This window comes from Hemicordylus capensis, chromosome 2, assembly GCF_027244095.1.
Source record: "Hemicordylus capensis ecotype Gifberg chromosome 2, rHemCap1.1.pri, whole genome shotgun sequence".
Classification (NCBI taxonomy): Eukaryota; Metazoa; Chordata; class Lepidosauria; order Squamata; family Cordylidae; genus Hemicordylus; species Hemicordylus capensis.
The window spans coordinates 109,194,475-109,215,213 of NC_069658.1; the positions used below are offsets into that span (position 1 = coordinate 109,194,475).

Consider the following 20,739-nt stretch of genomic DNA (forward strand, 5'->3'; position numbering starts at 1 on the left):
TTATAGGGGATTTTTCGATATCTCCCTTCCAGGACTGCTGTTTTCAAGGCATTGCATTATAGCAATAGCAATAGCACTTACATTTATATACCGCTCTATAGCCAGAGCTCTCTAAGCGGTTTACAATGATTTTAGCATATTGCCCCCAACATTCTGGGTACTCATTTTACCGACCTCGGAAGGATGGAAGGCTGAGTCAACCTTGAGCCCCTGGTCAGGATCAAACTTGTAACCTTCTGGTTACAGGGCGGCAGTTTTACCACTGCGCCACCAGGGGCTCTTCATTATACCTGTGTCAAAGCTCTGCAGTATTTTGGCACAGTTATCTGGTTTAGGTTTCTGGCAGGGTTGTAACTCAGAACTTGGTTGCCCAAATGGACACCAACAGGAATAGAGCCCTGATCAATTTGATGCTCCATGTCATATATTCTTTGTCTGAGTTTGACCCTGACATTTTCATATCCCAGAGTTATCAGTGTGAAAGGGGAGAAACCATAATGTTGCAGCCTTTCCTCCAGCTCTTTTCTACCTGGAGTGATAGATGTCCTTTAGCACAAGTGGAGCTAAACCTGCAGGGTGGAAAACCAGTGCCAGAATTCGAAGATATTGATCCATGCTCTGGCCTCTGCTTTAAGCAGTTCTGCTTCCAGATGTAGGACAGCACTGGGCACACACTGGGGTACCTGAAAAATGTTCCTCAGAAACTTAGATTACACAGTTTCCAGCTTAGAGACGTTGGAGTATGTGCCAAGTTGAGCTCTATATAGGAGCTGTGCTCGTACTTTGGCCAAAAAGAGTTTTATTGCAGAGGGGATAAATTGGGCACCCCTGGAGCAATGGAAAGATTGGATTGCTTGTGCACTCTTGTGTGCATTCTGCCTTACATATTCTCTGTGTGCACCCCTTCTGCCTGAGGACTGGAATATTACACCAAGGTATTGGGAATACTTAACTTGTTATAACTTGTGCCCATTTAGTGACCAGTTCAAAATCTTTGGACTCTCCGCAAACACCAGGATCTTAGTTTTATTATAAATAATTTCTAAAAGTTCTTCACGATAGGTAGCAAGAGAGCACAAAGCTCTTCTTAGACCTGTTGGAGTTTGTGAGAGAATGACACCATTGTCTGCAAACAGAAGTATAGCAAGACGTCTGTCAGCTAATTCTGGTGGATGATGGTCAGTTATCTAGATGGAAGACAAGAGAGTTAATATAAAAGTTAAATAGCAGTGAAGCCAGAATACATCTCTGTCTGACTCCCCTGAAAGTTGCTGTTTCCTTGGTGAGGTGTCCCTGAGCACTGCAGTGCACCCTTACACAAGAGTTTTCGTATAATTTGAACATCAGACGAAGCAAACGGCCGTCTACTGATGATCTCAGTAGCTTACACCAAAGTTTCTCTCTAGGGGTCAGGTCAAAAGCAGATCTAAAGTCAACAAATCCTGCATATAGAGCAGAGTTGGATTTGGAAGTATATTTTTCTACTAGGTGTTGTAGTATTAAAGCAGTGTCCATAACAGAACGACCTGCACGGAAGCCAGTTTGCTCCTCCACCAGGATATTTTCAGAATCCATCCAATCCAATAAATGTTCATATAAGCGCCTAACATACATTTTGCTGACTATACTAAGGAGACTAATGGGTCGATAATTTTCAGGTAGCTTCCTTTCATCCTTTTTATAGATTTGGATTATAATTGCTACTCCCCAGTCCTTGGGGATATGTGCAGGCCTATCAATAAAAGAAAAGAGTGATGCCAGGACCGGGGCCCACCATTTCATATTTTTCCTGATTACTTCTGCAGATATGTAATTATTGCCAGGGACTTTGCAAGGTTTAAGCTGCCTTGCCAAAGATTCTATTTCAGTACAAGACACTGGTGGCCACTCTGGCAGCTGACCTGCATCCAGATCTAGGTTTGTGACAGCTACTTCATCTTTCTTATATAGCATTTGGTAATACTCCTCCCATACAGATGCAGGTATCATACAGTTGAGGTGGGATAACCCACACAATGGAACAATGGTTCGATTGGTAAAACTGTCTTCAGCCATCCAGACTGCAAAAGGTGTTTTTTTTAAAGGTATGAATAATAAGTATCCACCAGTTCAAAGGCCAATGGACAAATGGAGCTTGTCTTTAGTCTTAGCAGCCTTGACAGAGAAACCCTTTGAGCCTATAGCAACTATGTCCCTTAAAATAGTGTTTCTAAAGATAGTTTTTTTGGTACCAATTACAACTGCAAAAAGGGTAAGTGAGCTCAGAGCTTTACACATCGATGAGCCATATACTAAATTCCAAATACCCAGACAGTGGTAATGTACTTAGATCCTGCATTCCGCACAAAGATAGTTACAGAATTTCACCTAAACCAGGACATTGCGCTTCCCAGTTTCTTTAGAGACTCTACAACACCATTGGAAAAAACACTACATTGCCTAGATGTTCTCAGATCTCTGTTGTTCTATTTAAAAAGGATACATGACTTCCTTAAAATAAAGAAACTTTTCATAGTTTACAAAAACAAAGCCCTTCCAATATCTAGACAACATCTCTCTTACTGGTTGGTGGAATTGATATACCTTGCCCAGGCGTGGCCCGTGAACGTGATCCGGTGGGGGCGGCCAGCAGCATCTTTAAGTGTAAATAGAGCCGGTGCTCCGTGCCACCCAGCAGCCCCCACAGTGGGGAATTGCCTCCACCACTCACCTGGCCGCTGGCGGGGGCTCACCTCCATGGGAGCCAGATGAGTAGCGGAGGCTAATCCCCGCCGCGGGGGCTGCTGGGCGGCACAGAGCACCAGCTCTGTATACACTTAAAGATGCTGCCTGCTGCGCCCCCCCCCCCCCGGAGGCACGTTCACAGGCCTGACCTTGCCTATTAAATATAGAAGGTAGATCCACCAGAATCAATCAAGGCCCACTCCACAAAAGCATATGCCTTTGAGTCACCCACATTTATGAATGTCAGTGGATCATGAACCAGATAAACAGGTTGCTTACCTGTAACAGATGATCTAGTAGTGATCCATTGACATTCATAAAACCCTCCCACTAATAGCAATAGCAATAGCACTTAAATTTATATACCGCTCTATAGCTGGAGCTCTCTAAGCAGTTTACAATGATTTAGCATATTGCCCCCAACATTCTGGGTACTCATTTTACCGACCTCGGAAGGATGGAAGGCTGAGTCAACCTTGAGCCCCTGATCAGGATCGAACTTGTAACCTTCTGGTTACAGGGCGGCAGTTTTACCACTGCGCCACCAGGGGCTCATCCCCACTGTAGAACGTTATTTCATTTCAAATATGTATACATATATATGTATAAGCTTTTATAGGAGAACTTACTTCTATGAGAACTTAACTCAATGAGAATCCAGGCTGTCAATTCATTGGCCGCCATCAAGGAACAGAGGGGAATGGGCGCCAAATCACCAAAATGAACGGATGCTGAGCACACCCAGATGGTGGTTATCAGCGCCACAAAGAGCTAATGAATTTCTTCTGAATTGGTCTGCACAGGTGCAGAAGCCACATTTATGAATGTCAACGAATCACTACCAGATCATCTGTTACAGGAAAGCAACCTGTTTTTCTCACTCTTTGTCAGAATTAAAGATCTAGATCGTGATCCATTGATCATTACAAAATGCGTTCTGTGCCCGCGCAGGAACCTCTCAGCCCGATTACGTAGCTCCTCGCACTCGCCCAACTGCTTGCTCGTGCCCTGCTTCTGTTTATATGTGGTGGTTGGGCGTCTGTTAGTTGGTTTCAATTTGACCACCAGAGCACTTAGACCTCGGCTAGGCTCCTCGGATTTCATTGGCTTGCATGTCCCGCAGTGTAATTATTGACTACTTTTGTGTTACTTCCTCAGGGAAAAGGAGGAGCAAAAACTCTTATGAACACCATTATGCAATTGAGAAAGATATGCAACCATCCTTATATGTTTCAGCACATAGAGGTAAAACAACCTCCTTTTTTTGTTAGGAATGAGTGGGGTGGGGGTCATTACCATAGAAAACTAGCTGGGAAATTGCAGAAATAGAATCTTGTGCTTTACTCTGGTCTTAAATAGTTTTAATTAGGATTGAGCTGGAATGGGGGGGGGGGCTCACAAACCCTCTCTGAGCATGTGGAAAGAGTCCTCTTGTGGCGGACTTCTGAACAGAAACAAAGGTGAACTAAGGTGGTACTGTCATGGACCAGCTATATAAGCCAGGCCTGCATTTCCTATTATGCTTTTAGTACTGAGGTTATAACTGACTGGTAGATAGATTTTGGTTTGTTATGATTTGAATCCCACTTTTTTGGTACATGCTCAAACTAGCATTATCTGTAGAATCAGAGTAATAGTTCTGCCTCAAATGCAGATAGTTCTGCCTCAAACTCACTTTCCAAAACTATTGAGTTAGTACTTAATTCTGGGTGGATTCTCACAGTAATTTTACTTGGATCTGATTTCCCATGAACAATTTGCATTGAGATCGATCCAGAATGGGTATCTGTAATGATCCAACAAGCATTAATATTTCAAAACAAAATGAAATCAGAAAAGTGAGGATATCTACTTAGAAGATAAAAGAATATCCTGAGTGTTGTCAAGGTTTTGTCATTCTTAAACAGATGTTCATTTTCCAAACATTTCAGAAGATATATTCAGTTAAGAGAATATCCTTCCATTAATGAACCATTCTTTTTTATAAGATTTATTTATTGGTAAAGGTAAAGTGTGCCATCGAGTCAGTGTCGACTCCTGGCGAACACAGAGCCCTGTGGTTGTCTTTGGTAGAATATATGAGGGGTTTACCATTGCCTCCTCCCATGCAGTATGAGATGATGTCTTTCAGCATCTTCCTATATCACTGCTGCCCAATATAGGTGTTTCCCATAGTCTGGGAAACATACCAGCAGGAATTCGAACTGGCAACCTCTGGCTTGCTAGTCAAGTCATTTCCCGCTCATTGTGAAAATCTTAATACATTATTAAGATGAAATAAGTTACAAAACAAGCATTAGTGGCTTTGTATTACCAGTAATTGTATTCCTTTATTTACTTACTAATCTAGCCATTTCAATATCTTGTAAATCATTCTGATAGTTAATTCTCATAAAAGAAGTATATTTATTGTAAGGCTCCATGCATTAATAGGAGAAATTTCATACTCAAAATCCATAGGATCCAGAAATGAATCATGCAGTATAAAATTGGATTTAAGATTTATGAGTTGGGTGTCTTTTAATCTAAAAGTGCTGAATAATTTGTGTATTCACTTTTAGGAATCTTTTGCTGAACACTTGGGCTATTCAAATGGTGTCATCAATGGGTAATTTTTTTCTATATATCTTTCCAAGATTTCTTTGGAAATTTAATGTCTTAGGCAACTTAAAATGAACAGGCTCTCACTTTAGTTTCAAGAGCAGTTAGTTATTAGAATAAACTCATTACAGAAAGCAAGTATCCTTTAACATTAAGAAGTAAAATTCTTCTAAGCAAGAGTATAACCCAGCCAGCTTTAAGCGCTTTAAAACCATTGATGTCAATGGGAGTTTAAAGTACTTAAGTTCACCTGGCCGATATAGACCCCTGCTTTTTCAGAACTGCCTGTGAAATGCCCCCTCAGATTATAGAACCATGGTCATCAATCATGTTGATTGGAAGGCCAAATGTAGATGGCCAAGTACCTCCTACATTCTCAGAAAAGCCCAAACCCTTACAAGGTGAAGAGATTTATTGTAGAGGGTCTAGAAGCAGTTATCTGGACTTTACTTTTAATAGAGTTAGCAAGTATTAAACCAGTTTCCATTCTCCCTTTTTCTTGCCTGCCAATGGACCAGACGCTAAGGCTATTCACATGACATGAGTGCCTGGGGTAACTCAGGTGGCTCGTGTCGACTGGACCGTTGGGAGTTCTCCACTCCTGGCTGCTCCAGAATGTGGTAGCCCTGTTTTTTTACCCAGGGTTTTACTGAGGTAAAATTTTCTCAAAGTGGTTTACACAAAAAAAGGGATAAGATGGTTTCCTGTTCCCAAAGGGCTCATAATCTACAAGACACGAGGTAGACACCAGCAACAGCCACGGGAGGTACATTGTGCTGAGGTTTGATAGAGACAGTTGCTCTCCCCCACTTTAATATAAGCAGACTTACTTTAATATAATAAAGTCATCACTTTAAACTATGGCTCTTTGCCCAGTAAGGTTTCTGCTGCAGAATGTGCATAGGAATGCTTGCCTGTCATAGAAATAGTCACCATTTCTAGACATGTGCATAAATGTCACCTTGTAGATCATGGCACAAATTTGCTTTTCTTTTCACAGAGCCGAGCTTTATCGGGCCTCAGGGAAGTTTGAATTACTTGATCGAATTCTACCAAAGTTGCGAGCCACTAATCACCGTGTGCTTCTCTTCTGTCAAATGACATCACTCATGACCATTATGGAAGACTATTTTGCTTTTCGAAACTTTGCTTACCTGCGACTTGACGGTAGTGTCCAAGATTTTAAATGCTCAGGAAATTCATTGAAGCATACTGCGGTCACTATACCTATGATCTTTGCTGACACCCAACTTGTTTGTTTTTCATTCATTCATTCATTCATTTTACATTCATATCCCACTCTTCCTCCTAGGAGCCTAGAGTGGTGTACATAGTTATGTTTATCCCCACAGCAACCCTGTGAGGCAGGTTAGGTGGACAGAAAGTGACTGGCCCAGAGTCACCCAGCTAGTATCATGGCTGAATGGGGATTTGAACTCGGGTCTCCCCAGTCCTAGTCCAGCACTCTAACCACTACACCACGCTGGCTCTCATTTAGAACATTTAGAAGAATGTTCCATGAGATGCTCTGGTGCTGTGGACAGGATCAACTAACTGAGCACTGGCACTTACACAGGAGTGAGGGGTGAGTTTTGATAACTCGAAGGGGAAGTCATCGAAATCCACTCCCCTCACCCCCAGTGGCAAGAGCTGGTGCTATGTTAGCTTGGAGCTTTATCACAGCACCAGTGCATCTCACAGAACACTGGTACTTCATTACTTAGGATGCTGGCTTTCAGCTAGACATCCCATCTCTCAAATACTCAGTTTCTCAAGTATAATACACTAGTATTAGTGTGCTGTAGTGGCTAAGAATATGAATTATTAGTCAAAAAGTCTCATTTTCAGCTCTCACTTCAGCCTTGAACTAAGTGATGTGCCACTTCAGAGGTGCCACTGTCTCTTAGCCTCAGATCCTCTGTCTTCATTTAAGGGGGAAATATTCCTGATGGGACATTATATGAGATTAGAAGTTATTTGAACACTCAAATAATTTAAATAAGTGCTAAGTATTATTCCTTCCACCTTAAAAATCCTTTTATTACTTTTAAGGCTCCCCCACCTCAAAATGCTAATCCAGCACATCCCATGGCCGTTGCAGTGGAATTGTGTCTTCATTTTCCTTTATGAAGTGATCCATACATCAGAATTTCAGTGTTATAAAGGATTTCCAAGTAGCATCAAATCAGAAATATATCCTCAGTTTGGAAAAACACTCAAGTCTGTTATTGGCAGGCAATTTTTCTGAACAGCTTTCTCATCTGGCCCAATTCAGAGTCTTCTAAATGATATATAATGTCATAGTTTTTTTAACACTGATTAGTACTACTATCTGTAAGATATTTGTTTATTTTACAGAAATGGTGTTTTAGGGGCTATAGAAATATGCTAAATAAATAAATAATAAATAAATAATAAATTTATGTGATAACTGCAGAATCTGACCAAATTCAGTGGAAATAGTTTACCTTTTTAAAAATAACAGTAAATAGTGTAATATCCAAAATAATATCTATATATTTTTACCTAAACTAACCTAAGAGGTTTAATTAATTAATGTTGGTTAAAATATTTTATAGTTCTTAAAGGAATACTCTTGTAGAAATGCAATATTTAAATATGATTTTAAAAATTAATCAGACTACAAATTGCATGCCTGTTTATTTCTCTCTTGGGATGAATTGCTTAACTAAAAGGACCGTTTTCTGAATTGTGTGTGTGTGTATCTATCTATCTATCTATCTATATCAGATATATAGTGTGCAATGAATTTCAGTTAGGCTTTCTCTCTCTGGGCAGTAATCACCTCTGTCTTGTACTGCAGTTGAAATTTTGGTTTTTCATTTTCCTCCAACACCAAAGAATGTATCATTTAGAAGAATGTATTTAGCAAAACAAAATACATTTCCTTTTCATTAGAAAGTTCAAAACTGTTATGTACTATTCAAATCCAAAGCTTCCGCATTTTCAAATGTCTTTGATCCTAAATGTGTTTGCTTATAAGGAAATCTATTTCAGTAGTATGTACTCCAAAGTAAATTGCTCAGGATCACAGCTAAGTCTGCTTCATTCACATAGAATCATAAATGATTATTCTTCAGTAAATATGCTAACAAACTTTAATGCTCTTTAAGGAATTTTGTCTGAGAAAAGTATAAAGGGAATGGACATTGGATAAAACATTCAAGAAGTACATAAGCCCTATTCAGACATTGTGTCATACATTTCTTCAGGTGTCTGTGCACACATACATGTTTTTGTGTGAATGACTGTATGTGCATTCATTTTAAAAATGAACCTGCATACACACCTCTCTCAAATGCATAGTATAGATAGGAAGTGTACTGCTGTATGTGCATTCAACATAACATGAAAATAAGTGTGTGTGTACAGATCCGAATGTGTGTTAACTGTACACAGATTGTACTTGCATTGAACAACGGCTACAGTCTCCTCAAAGTTTATCAGTATAGTACGATCAGCTTCATCAAACTCTGAGATAAGTATAGCAATATGTATAATGTGCCGCAAGGAGCAAAGCTGGAACAGTGCCAGCTACTCAATCATTTTTGTTTTACACAGGGTGGCATCCAGATTAACACTGTCTTCATATGAAAAAATGAAGACCATTTGCACCAATCTCCACTTCCCTCTTCTGCCCCCAATGTTGCCCCAAAAAGATGTCCTTAAGGGCTGGGGGATCCCCAATAGGGGTGTGCACAAGACTGGTTTACCTTGTTCTGATCGAGTCCAAACTGGACTTGAACAGAAGCAAGCATGTCCAGTTTTGTGCACCCCTGAACACCCCCTGGCTTGGCTTGAATTCGAGCCAGTTCAGAAGTTAAAATTTTTTTAACTGCTCCTGATGTCATCCAAAAATATATCACTGAGAATTAGGGAGGTGTGAATCGGCTCGACCTCGAGTCGGTTTGACATCGAGCTGGAAACCCACCCACCCCACCAGCTGGTTTGGGGCAGGTTCAGAAGTTCAAACGTTAAAATTAATTTATATATTATTGTATTTATTTATTTATTTGACTTATATACCACCTCTCCAAAAATGGGTCAGGGTGGTTTACATAAAAATAGAAACAATTAAAATCAATTAACAATTAAAATCAAAACTAAATCAATTAAACAATTAAAATCATAATATTAGTAATTTATTTTTTTTAAGGACTCATCACCTCCGGTGGGTTCTGCCACAGGGGACTCTCCAGCAGTTCCTCCTTCCCTACTGGCCTCCCCACAGTCTTGAAATGGCCTGGTTCAGGTGGTTTTTGGCCCAATCTGGGCCTCTGTGTCCTGGCAGTGGCCATTTCGGGGGCCACCATGCATGCGCAATGGCTGTCTGTGTGACTACTGTTTTGAGACTGAGGGGAGGCTGACAGGAAGAGGGAGACTGCCAAAGATATACCACCACCACCCCCGCAGCCTCAGCAGTGCCCCTCAGAGGTGGTGAGTCCTTTGAAAAATATTATTTTAACGTTCAAACCTCCAAACCTGCCCCAAACCAGCCCAAGCTGAAAGCCGAGCCGGTTCAATGTCAAACTGACTCGAGGTCGAGCCGGTTCGCACATCCCTAATTCTCAGTGATATATTTTTGGATGACATCAGGAGCAGTAGAGGGAAGGAGAGGTTCAGCAAAAATGACTAATCCCCCATTATGTCAGTGAAACATTCTTACACAAGGGTAGCATTGCATCTGGATGCTACCCTCTGACTGTAAGCAGCAGGCTGTAAACAGTCTCCCATAGTGCAGGCTTTCATCACTCCAAATGAAATATAATTAGAAAAGCAGAGCCACCAATCTGTCCTATGCTACAGTTAAACCCTGTTCTTATTTGCCAAATGGAGCCTAATGCTATGGGATCCATTTCCTCTTCTCCATCCTTTTGCCTCAAGACCTTGCAGTTTTAAAGAAACTTAATCCCCTTACATTTCCAGTAGAAACCTACATGCAAAATATATTTACACCTACAGTATAACTTTGTATGAAACCATGTTCTGAAGAACCTGCAAACCAAGGCAAATACTATGCATAAAAATGGGAAATTGATGTACTTTTTATTCATAGTTATTTAATAATTTCTAATATCCTTTTCTAAAAAGATGCAACAACTCCAATCCAGCTAAAGTTAGTCATTACTAAATCCTACTGAAGTGGTGAAACTTAGTAATAATAACTAATTTGTTCCATTGACTCCCCCGCCCCCTTTAAATTTTCTAATACAAAAATACAATACAATCATAATAAAGGAAACGAATTAGGGAGTACATTATCATTAAATGTTGAGTTCCAAAAAGTAATTTAAAAAACACATTTGTAGCAGATTAAAGCCTTTGTCTCAGAGCAAGCTCACGTGAGGGAAAGAAATGCTGAATCATCCCTGTTTGATCTGTCTGGCTAGGCGTCTCCTAAAAAGCTATTCTGTATTATTGGTAGGTTCAAAATGTTGCTGCCACCACCCCTCTTATTGACACAGCTTGAACCTCCCTGGGCTTGGGGTGGAATCCCAGAGAAAACTCTTTATTTTGCTATTGGATAAGTACAAAAATCTTCCACATGCAAGCCTTACACGTGAAAAAACTGATAGCTGCTGAATGTTTGAGGATGTGTTAACACCAGAGGAAACCCCCCTTTGCCCACCCCCTATTTTCCTGAATTAAAACCCAACTCAGAGAGGCTCGTAAAAATAAAAGAACTAAAAAAACCAGTTGTATTCAATTACTACAGACTGCTTCCATCTGAGGCCTTTTCATCTTTTAACTACAGTTAAAAATACTTACGTTACAAAAATAGTTTGTCTTAATGTATGCTTAAATCTTTATAGAGTCTTTTGCAATGCCCTAGATAGGATGGGCGTAGGCTAGTGTTTCTTATTTTAATTACGTTGCAGGTAAACAATAATAGAACAGTATCAGAAATATGCAAAAGCACACACACCAAAGAAATATAAGTTTCTAATGTGCAATCTGTGCTGAATTCCCTTTTCCTTGAACTCAACCAATTCCTGAGGAGAATCAAGCTTCCTTCAATCCTTTAAAGATCTACAGAGTTATTCCATGGGAGAAACCATGCCTTCGACCATGAGGGAGTAAACTCAATTGCCCCTCATTAAACCTTTCCACACACACTTCTCTCCAACAAAGACTGTCCTTGTTCCCAGAACTCCCCTCAGCCGCTCTATAGGTCCCACCCGCCTGGTGTACTGATTGGCTGCCCTGGTGTTCACCAGCATGTAAATCAAGACAAGGGTTCACTCCCTGTTAACTCTTTAGGGGTACATGTGGCTGATCACTACAACATTGCTGTACAAATTTGTCATTTTCATTCATCACTGATAGTTTACATTAAGCTAATTTTGTAAGTAACATGATGTTCCAAATATGTTTAAACCAATCTATTAATGAGGATGGATGAGGAGATGGTTTCTATGGGACATGCAGCCTGAACCAACGAGACTCTCTCTAGAAGTTACTGTCTTATCTACTGTGTGATTCTCTGGAATCAAAACAGTGATAGTGCTCTGTGCAAAAATGCATTGTATCATTCAGCTCAATAAAATATTTGTGAAAACTCCAGAAATATTTTGTAGCTGTCCATGCAGATCACAATAGTATGTACTGATTTTGTACTATATGAATGGTTAGTGAAAAATTAAATGGGACACTTATGAGATGCTTGCTGGTGGTATCTACATGCATCATTTTTTAATGACTTCTCATTTCAGGAACAACAAAATCAGAGGACCGAGCAGCTCTGTTGAAGAAGTTCAATGAGCCCAATTCCCAGTACTTCATCTTTCTGCTGAGCACAAGAGCAGGAGGTCTGGGTTTGAATCTTCAGGCAGCTGATACTGTCATTATTTTTGATAGTGACTGGAATCCTCATCAGGTTATTTACTGATTACTATTTATTGTTCACTAGTAATATGAAGCAACTGTCTTTTCGGCATATTGAAAAAGTTAGTGAAGAATTTTATATTGGATTGCGATCCATTGCCATTCATAAGCCTGGGTTCTGCATCTGTGCAGGACCTCATGGGTGGACTCTCCAAGCTCCGTGTGGCACCGGCGCTCTACCTCTCACACTCAGTGTGGCTATTTTATTCGGCAGTTTGGGCACCATTTCTTCAGTTCCTTTCTGACCACTTTAGTGTTAACCTCGTACAGTTACTGCTTCTCAATTTTTAGTTATGTTCTGTGATTAAACAAATTGGACTGTTGTTTTCTGGTTTTTTAATTTGGACTATATCACTACTTCTTTTGCTTATTGTACATCAGCTTCTGTTGTTTTTTAAAATATTTTTGGACTTGGCTATCCAAGTGGATGCTTAAAATGTTTTTAAAACGTGTTGATAGTGGCAGCAAATTGCTATCCACTGACCGCCATGATAGCTGCATTTATTATTGGGCAAGAAATATAATACTTCAACTTGTGAAATTTGTACTTCATTATTTTGCCACATGCTGAAGAATAGAGCCCTGCATCTTTGGGCATCATTGAATGAGCAAGCACTTCGACCACCAACTCCGCTACCTCGATCTCCATTGACATTGCCAACATCGAGATCAATGTCGGGGACTGTAGCAGCTGCACAGTCTAAACCCTCTACATCCGATATCATTATTTTCGGTGGGAGAATGACATTCTACATTCCTTCTCAACCAACATGCTGTTTGTTTCAGGAAGGATTCACTCTGCTCTCATTCCTCAGCCTTTTCGGGTCATTTTCCAGCTTGACCTTAGACTCTTTTCAGCTTTTTCTTCTGCTTATACCTCTGTTTTGTTCACCTGGTGACTTTCGGCTTGACTTGGACTGTTTTTTTTAAATCATATTCTTCAGCTTCTCCCTCTGGCTCGTCGACTTGCTGATATAGGCTTCAACCTTGGTCTGTTTTCTCAGTTTCTCTTTGTCTTGCCCCTATTGCTTTAATGGATGCTTTTAAAAAGTTTACCTCTTGTGGGTGTACTTTACCCTCATCAGATAAGTGCAGTGGATGTTTGATTTGTTTGGGCGAAGGATATAACATAAAGGCCTGTAAAATCTGCCTGGCCTTTTCTCACCAAACTAAAAAGCATCGAGAACTTTGTTTACGGGCAGCCATGCCTTGGCCTCCAACACCAATGCCAAACCACCGATGTCAGGATTGTCAGCATCAACATCTGCCTACATGCATTCATTGATATTGAAAGTGTCACCTTCTTCTATGGATCGCGCCTCGGCTTCTAGAACATCTTTGCCCTTTACCTCTTCCTCTACCCCTTGGGCTCCTCCTCATAAGGACTGTGGGGATTCTGCCTTTTAGAAGCCGATGGCGGTGGGCACAAATTCTCAATGTCACCTCCATAAAAATCACATGCATGACTGCTCTGGGTCTCCAGGATTGTCAAGCCCCAAGTGCCATAAGTTTTTAACATATTCTACTTCCTTGACATCAGTGAGACTGAAGCCATCTACTTTGTTGGCATTGATGACATCACCTCATACCCCATCGCCATCCACCGCGCAAAGTTCCTTCAGACCTTTGTCCACTTCATTGCCTGCACTGACGTTGAATGTTTCACCGACATCTCTACCAGCTTTGTCTACCACTCCATCTTCGATCCTGCATTCGACATAATCGTTGACGTCAGCGTCTGTGCCAGTTCCTTGCTCAAAGACTTCATTCATTGCTTCTTTCTCTTCAGTGTTGATGATGACACGATCAACACACTGGCGCTGGTACCTAGAGTCCCTTCACTGATCATGATTCACTTTTCTCCAACTTCATTACCAGCATGTTCCCTTTGTGGCTCTCCTGGACAAGAACACCACTCATCCAAGGAGCCTTCTCCGATGTTGGTCAACAAATCTGGGACCAGCAACCTGCAATCTCTCCTGGGTTTCTCAACCAGTACTCCATCGTGGTATAGCTTTCGAGGTTTCCAGCTGCATGGTCTTGGCGGCGGTGATACCAAATCAGTGCCAATCCCAAAGACACCCTCTGCTTCACCAGCAAGGGCAACTCCATGGTGTTCTCTGACTCAAGATGGGAGAGAACAAATACAAATACAGCAAATATTTATATACCACTTTTCAACCATAGCACCCAAAGCAGTTTACATAATTATGAATAAAATGGCTCCCTGCCCCCAAAGGGCTCACAGTCTAAAAAAGAAATATAAGATAGATACCAGCAACAGCCACTGCAAGGATGCTGTGCTGGGGATAGATAGAGCCAGTTGCTCTCTCCCTGCTAAATAAAGAGAATCACCACTTGTAAAAGGTGCCTCTTTGCTCTGTTTATTCATCCACATCTAACCCCATGGATTAGAGTTCTCCTGGAGGTTTGAACCCTGAATTCATTCATGGCCTTTTTAGGTATCGAGATCCATAATATATGCCTTCTCGTGCCTTTTCTTACTATTTTCAGGAGTACAGACTGTGGAAAACTATTAAACTGAGGGGTACTCTTGAGTCTTCTCTCACCAAGGGTCGTGATCTTGTCTCTGCAGCTCATACAGTGCCCTAAAGTACCTACTGCACCTACAGACACTCAAAACCTTGCTTCACCTGCTCCTTCTCACATATCAGATCCTGATGTGGTGGTTGTTGATCCACCTACAGCTCCCTCTAAGTCCCCAGAGCATGAGAAACTTTCCAAGGGAGAGTACATTTCCACCCTGTATTCTGAAGGGAATTTGATCCAACTCAAGAACCCTTTGGATCCATCCCCTAACAAGACTATCACAAATTCACCACCTCTCAGCCTTCCTCATTCTCTCAACATTACCAATCTTTTGGGAGACAAAAATCTCAGTATAAGCAATCTATGCATATGCACTACAAGAAGTTTTTAAAGTTCATGCCTAAGCACCAATACAACCCTGCAACCATCAACAGCAGACAATGAAGCCCCAGGACCAATCTAAGCAGTCTGTTTGATGTAATGGCACTGGAAATACCTCACCTTCCACAACCTTATATTCATCTTGCTCCTTTCTCCAAAATTTCACGTAATATAACATTAGGTGCCTGGGTGTTGTCCATAACATCAACAGGCTACTCCATCAAATTCTAAAGCCTCCTTGCATCTGTAGGACTAAAATACACCCATTCAACTCTGACCTTAGCAGAAGAGGTTCGTTCCCTGTTGGAGAAATGTTTTATAGAACTTGTTCTCCCAGAAAACTGGGAGGCTGGCTTCTACTCGAGGTATTTCCAAGTGTCAAAATGGGATGGAGGCCTTCGGCCCATCATGATCCTTCTCAACCAATATGTGAAGGCCAGGAAGTACAGGATTTTTATTCATTTATTTATTTATTTATCTCTGTTCTTGACCGCCCCATCCAAAGGCTCTGGGTGGTACACAACAAGTTTTAAAAAGCATAAAAACACCGTTTAAAACACACTGCTTAAAACAATATCTAGGACCAACAAATGGAAGTACTTTTTTGCACAACACATAATCCACTTGTGGAATTCTCTGCCACAAGATGTGGTGACAGCCAAAAACCTGGATGGCTTTAAGAAGGGTTTGGATAACTTCATGGAGGAGAGGTCTATCAACAGCTGCTAGTCGGAGGGCTGTGGGCCACCTCCAGCCTCAAAGGCAGGATGCCTCTGAGTACCAGTTGCAGGGGAGTACCAGTTGCAGGGGAGTAACAGCAGGAGAGAGGGCATGCCCTCAACTCCTGCCTGTGACTTCCAGCAGCATCTGGTGGGCCACTGTGCGAAACAGGATGCTGGACTAGATGGGCCTTGGGCCTTATCCAGCAGGGCTGTTCTTATGTTCTTAATATAAAAATAATTTTAAAATAATGCAGAACTATTTAAAACCAATTAAAATACTTAAAAACAATTTTAAAACCTTGGAAGGCCAGGCCAAACAAGTAAGTTTTTAGGGCTGTCTTAAGGGCCAACAACAAGCCTAAATTACTGATATCTGCTGGAAGTGCATTCCATAGGCCAGGAGCAGCTGCAGAGAAGACCCGGCTCCGAGTCACCACCAGACGTACCAGTGGTAACCGGAGATGGACCTCTCCAGATGACCTCAGTAGTTCATCTTGAGTCCATCTGTGACACTGACTTCTGATGCTTCTCTGACAGGCTGGGGAAAGCACTGCAAGGGTTTTCATGCCCAGGGCATCTGAACTCCTCAAGAGCAATTCTTCCACATCAGTCTCCTGGAACTCATTGCAGTTTCTCATGCCCTGAAGTCCTTTCTGCCTCGACTACAACACCAAGTGGTCCAAGTGCTCCTGGACAATACAACAGTCATAGCCTACCTGAATCATCAGGGCGAGACAGTGTCCAGGTCTCCGTGCAACGTAGCCCTACAGCTTTGGGCCTGGAGTACTGCCCACCACATCTGCTTGGTGGCCCTTCATATCAAGGGCACGAACAATGTTCTGGTGGATGCCCTCAGCAGGGACTTTAACCTGACCAATCAGCACAAATGGGAAGTCAAGCCAGCCCTGCTTAACAACATTTTTTGCCATTAGACAACTCCATGAGTAGATCTCTTCACGACACAGTCTAACAGGAAGTGCAAACTGTATTGCTTCAGGCAGGAGTGGGTCTCCTTTAAATGGGGGACGTGTTTAAGATGCCATGGATGCAACATCTTAATTATCTCTTCCCTCCTTTTCCCTTTCTGATGAGGGCCCTGGCTAAGATCTTGCAGGAACGGACCCACTGCATTCTTCTCACCCCATAGTGGCCATGGCAGCTCTGGTTCCCGATATTCCTCAGACTGTCACAGGTGCCTTCCCCATTGGCAAGACATTCTGTCTCAACAAGGGAGTTGCATCCTTCTTCCCAACCTCTGAGTGTTGAATCTGACAACCTGAGGGATCAATTATTAGATTCTGTCCTGCTGAATGAATGGAAAGAATCCACGTGCAGGAATTACATGTGTAAGTGGAGGTGTTTCACTTCCAATGCCGAGGACAAAGGCTTTGACCCATTAAAGGGTACTATCCGACAGATTCTTCTCTACTTGACAGGCCTAAAACGTTCTGGCCTATCTAATACCTCTCTCAAGATACATCTAGCCACTCTTTCTGCAAAACATCATTAGATATTTTGCTAGGGATCATTAGGAAGGGGAAAGAAAATAAAACTGCTAATATTATAATACCCTTATACAAAACTATGGTGCGGCCACACATAGAGTACTGTGTACAATTCTGGTCACCACATCTTAAAAAGGACATTGTAGAACTGGAAAAAGAGGGCAACCAAGATGATCAGGGGCCTAGAGCACCTTTCTTATGAGGCAAGGCTACAACACCTGGGGCTTTTTAGTTTATAAAAAAGACGGCTGCAGGGAGACATGATAGAGGTCTATAAAATCATGCATGGTGTGGAGAAAGTGGATAGAGAGAAGTTCTTCTCCCTGTCACATAACACTAGAACCAGGGGTCATCCCAGGAAATTGATTGCCAGGAAATTTAGGACCGAAAAACGGAAGTACTTTTTCACACAATGCATAATCAACTTGTGGAATTTTCTGCCACAAGACGTGGTGACAGCCAAAAACCTGAATGGCTTTAAGAGGGGTTTGGATAACTTCATGGAGAAGAGATCTATAATCGGCTACTAGTCTGAGGGCTATAGGCCACCTCCAGCCTCAAAGGCAGGATGTTTCTGAGTACCAGTTGCAGGAGAGTAACAGCAGGAGGGAGGGCATGCCCTCAACTGCTGTCTGTAGGCTTCCAGTGGCATCTGGTTGGCCACTGTGTGAAACAGGATGCTGGACTAGATGGGCCTTGGGCCTGATCCACCGGGGCTGTTCTTATGATGCACAGCATTATGGCTCCATAACCCTGCCCCCCAGGCTGCTGCGGATTTCTAAGACACCTTGATGCTAATCAGAAGCAGTAGTTGTGGAAATAACATTTCTATTGGTTTCCTCATTGTTGCAAGAGTAGAACCCTGAAGAAATGCTGTGTCTACAAATGCTGCTTCTATACACTCCTGAGACTGCCTTAGAAGTTTGCAGCAGCCACAGGATGCAGAATTATGGAGTTGTAACGCTGCACGTCATGTAAGCCACTTTAAATCATTGTTGCATTTAACAAGATGTTAATATGCTTTTAGTCCCTTTAGCCCCCTTCTCTCATTTCTTCTGCCACCCAAAACAGCAATCACAACTCTATCTACCTCCACTACTACTACTACTACTACTAGTAGTAATAATAGTAGGAGTCTGAGGGCTATAGGCCACCTCCAGCCTCAGAGGCAAGATGCCTCTGAATACCAGTTGCAGGGAATAACATCAGGAGAGAGGGCATGCCCTCAACTCCTGCCTGTAGGCTTCTAGTGGCATCTGGTGGGCCACTGTGTGAAACAGGATGCTGGACTAGGTGGGCCTTGGGCCAGATCCATCAGGGCTGTTCTTATGTTCTTAAGGCACCCAGGCTGGGATGGACACTCAGTTTTACCCCATCCTGATTCCAAACACTTCCTCAAATGTATGAACCTCTTTCATCCTGGTGGCGCAGTGGTAAAACTGCCGCTCTGTAACCAGAAGGTTGCAAGATCGATCCTGACCAGGGGCTCAAGGTTGACTCAGCCTTCCATCCTTCCGAGGTCGGTAAAATGAGTACCCAGAAATGTTGGGGGCAATATGCTAAATCATTGTAAACCGCTTAGAGAGCTTCCAGCTATAGAGCGGTATATAAATGTAAGTGCTATTGCTATTGCTATCCTATCTGGGAACCTGTCGGACCTTGGAGCCTCTCCCTAGTCCTTTCCCTTCTCACTGAACCTCCCTTTGAGCCACTCCTCTCTGTTAGCCCTAAGTCTTTGTCCTTGAAGGTGGCTTTTCTGTAGCCATAACTTTGGCACATAGTGTCAACGAGCTTACAGCCCTCCTTGCTGACTCGCCATTCAACAAATTCTGCACTGACAAGGTTGTTCTTCAGACAGATCCTTCTTTCAACCCTAAAGTGATCTCCGATTATCATGTAAATCAAAATTTCATCTCGTTTGCCTTGTTCCAGAACCCTTCCACTTTACTGGAGAAGTCAATGCATTCCCTGGATGACCAAATAGCTCTTCTTTACTCCTTCAGCCAGACAAAACTTTTCCAGGGTCAAAGAAACTTTTCATTTCTTACAAAGGGGAGAATAGTGGCCATCCTATATCTCAACAAAGACTTTCTCATTGGTTTGTTGAGCTCATTTTCCATGTTACCACCAACAAGGAGTTAAGCCCCCTTCTAACATCAGGGCACACTCAACTCAGGCCATGGCCACGTCAGCAGCTCATATGTCGAGCATCAGTAGGAAGGACATCTGCAAGGCAGCTGCGTGGTCCTCAGACTTACCTTTCATTAAACACCATGCTATGGACATCCACTCAGTAGCAGAGGCCAGTTTTGGGTGGGCAGTCCTCAGAAACGTTCTCTGAAAGATGTCCTAGCTCCCACCTCCATCTTTGTGAGCTGGTTAATCACCGAGGTTGTGGGGAAAATGGATCACCTCAAAGATAAACAGGTTGCTTACCTGTTACAGGTGATCTTTCTGCTGATATTCACTCACAACACACACACCCCGGCATGCCCTGCTGCTAGGATACCGCTGTAGTTAAAGTGCCTGACCTGGCTTTGCCCATGGACATACTTGATTCCTCATCGCAGCAGCTGACCAGGAACTGAGGAAAATGGCTTTCTCCTGCCGAAAGTAATGGTTGCGCATGCGCACAATTCAGCAGAGCTGAAGAGTGCCTCAGAGAGCTTGGAATTCTTCTGCGAGGGACTACTGTGTAGGCGCAGAACCCAGGTTGTGAGTGAACATGGATCACCAGAAAGATTACGTGATGCAGGTAAGCAGCCTGTTTATCAGTGTTTGCTGAACACTCAGTGAACATGGAAGTTAAATGGTGACATACAATGCTTTTCTGTTGTTGCCCTGGAATAACTTGGTTCTTTTAAAGACACACATGGTAAAAGGAAAATTCAGTTAGGAATTGGTGCACAGAACTTAAAAGAAGAAATGGTTCCCTTTTCTATATATCATAAAAGCGTGATATTATGTTGGCTCTTGTTCCCATGCAGATTGCATATTTGGTTTTTGCTCAGATATTGTAGTGACTGCCATCCTGACTAACAAAGTACACACACAGAGACTGTATGTACAGTCCCTCTACAGGGACTGTGGAGGCTGTTGCTACTTCTCCAGTTCCTTTGCACTCATGCTGTTCTGCCATGGGCCAAATGTCCCTGCTTCAGAAGTCCCCCCAGAAACGAGGCAACACATCACTGAGGGACAGCGACCTGTTTCTTCTCTTCCCAAACACTTCTGGAACACAGGAGAGCAGGGATGTTGTGCCCACTTGCGCAACAGGAAGTTTGTAGAGGGACAGGGGGAGTAGCATACAGGCCCCTGTTATGTCCCTGAAGTTCTGTTTTACACACTTC

The 20,739-nt window shown here is 42.3% G+C and overlaps 1 protein-coding gene across 5 annotated transcripts in view; it reads left to right on the forward strand.

Annotated features, from left to right (window-relative positions):
* SMARCA2 (SWI/SNF related, matrix associated, actin dependent regulator of chromatin, subfamily a, member 2) overlaps nucleotides 1–20,739 on the forward strand; it is a 227,440-nt gene that overhangs the window by 141,692 nt on the left and 65,009 nt on the right. For all 5 annotated transcript variants that reach the window (XM_053297258.1, XM_053297260.1, XM_053297261.1 and 2 more), the window contains exons 22-25: nucleotides 3,883–3,969; nucleotides 5,286–5,332; nucleotides 6,326–6,492; nucleotides 12,060–12,223. In XM_053297258.1, the coding sequence (XP_053153233.1) occupies nucleotides 3,883–3,969; nucleotides 5,286–5,332; nucleotides 6,326–6,492; nucleotides 12,060–12,223 (465 nt within the window). The remainder of the gene's footprint in view (nucleotides 1–3,882; nucleotides 3,970–5,285; nucleotides 5,333–6,325; nucleotides 6,493–12,059; nucleotides 12,224–20,739) is intronic.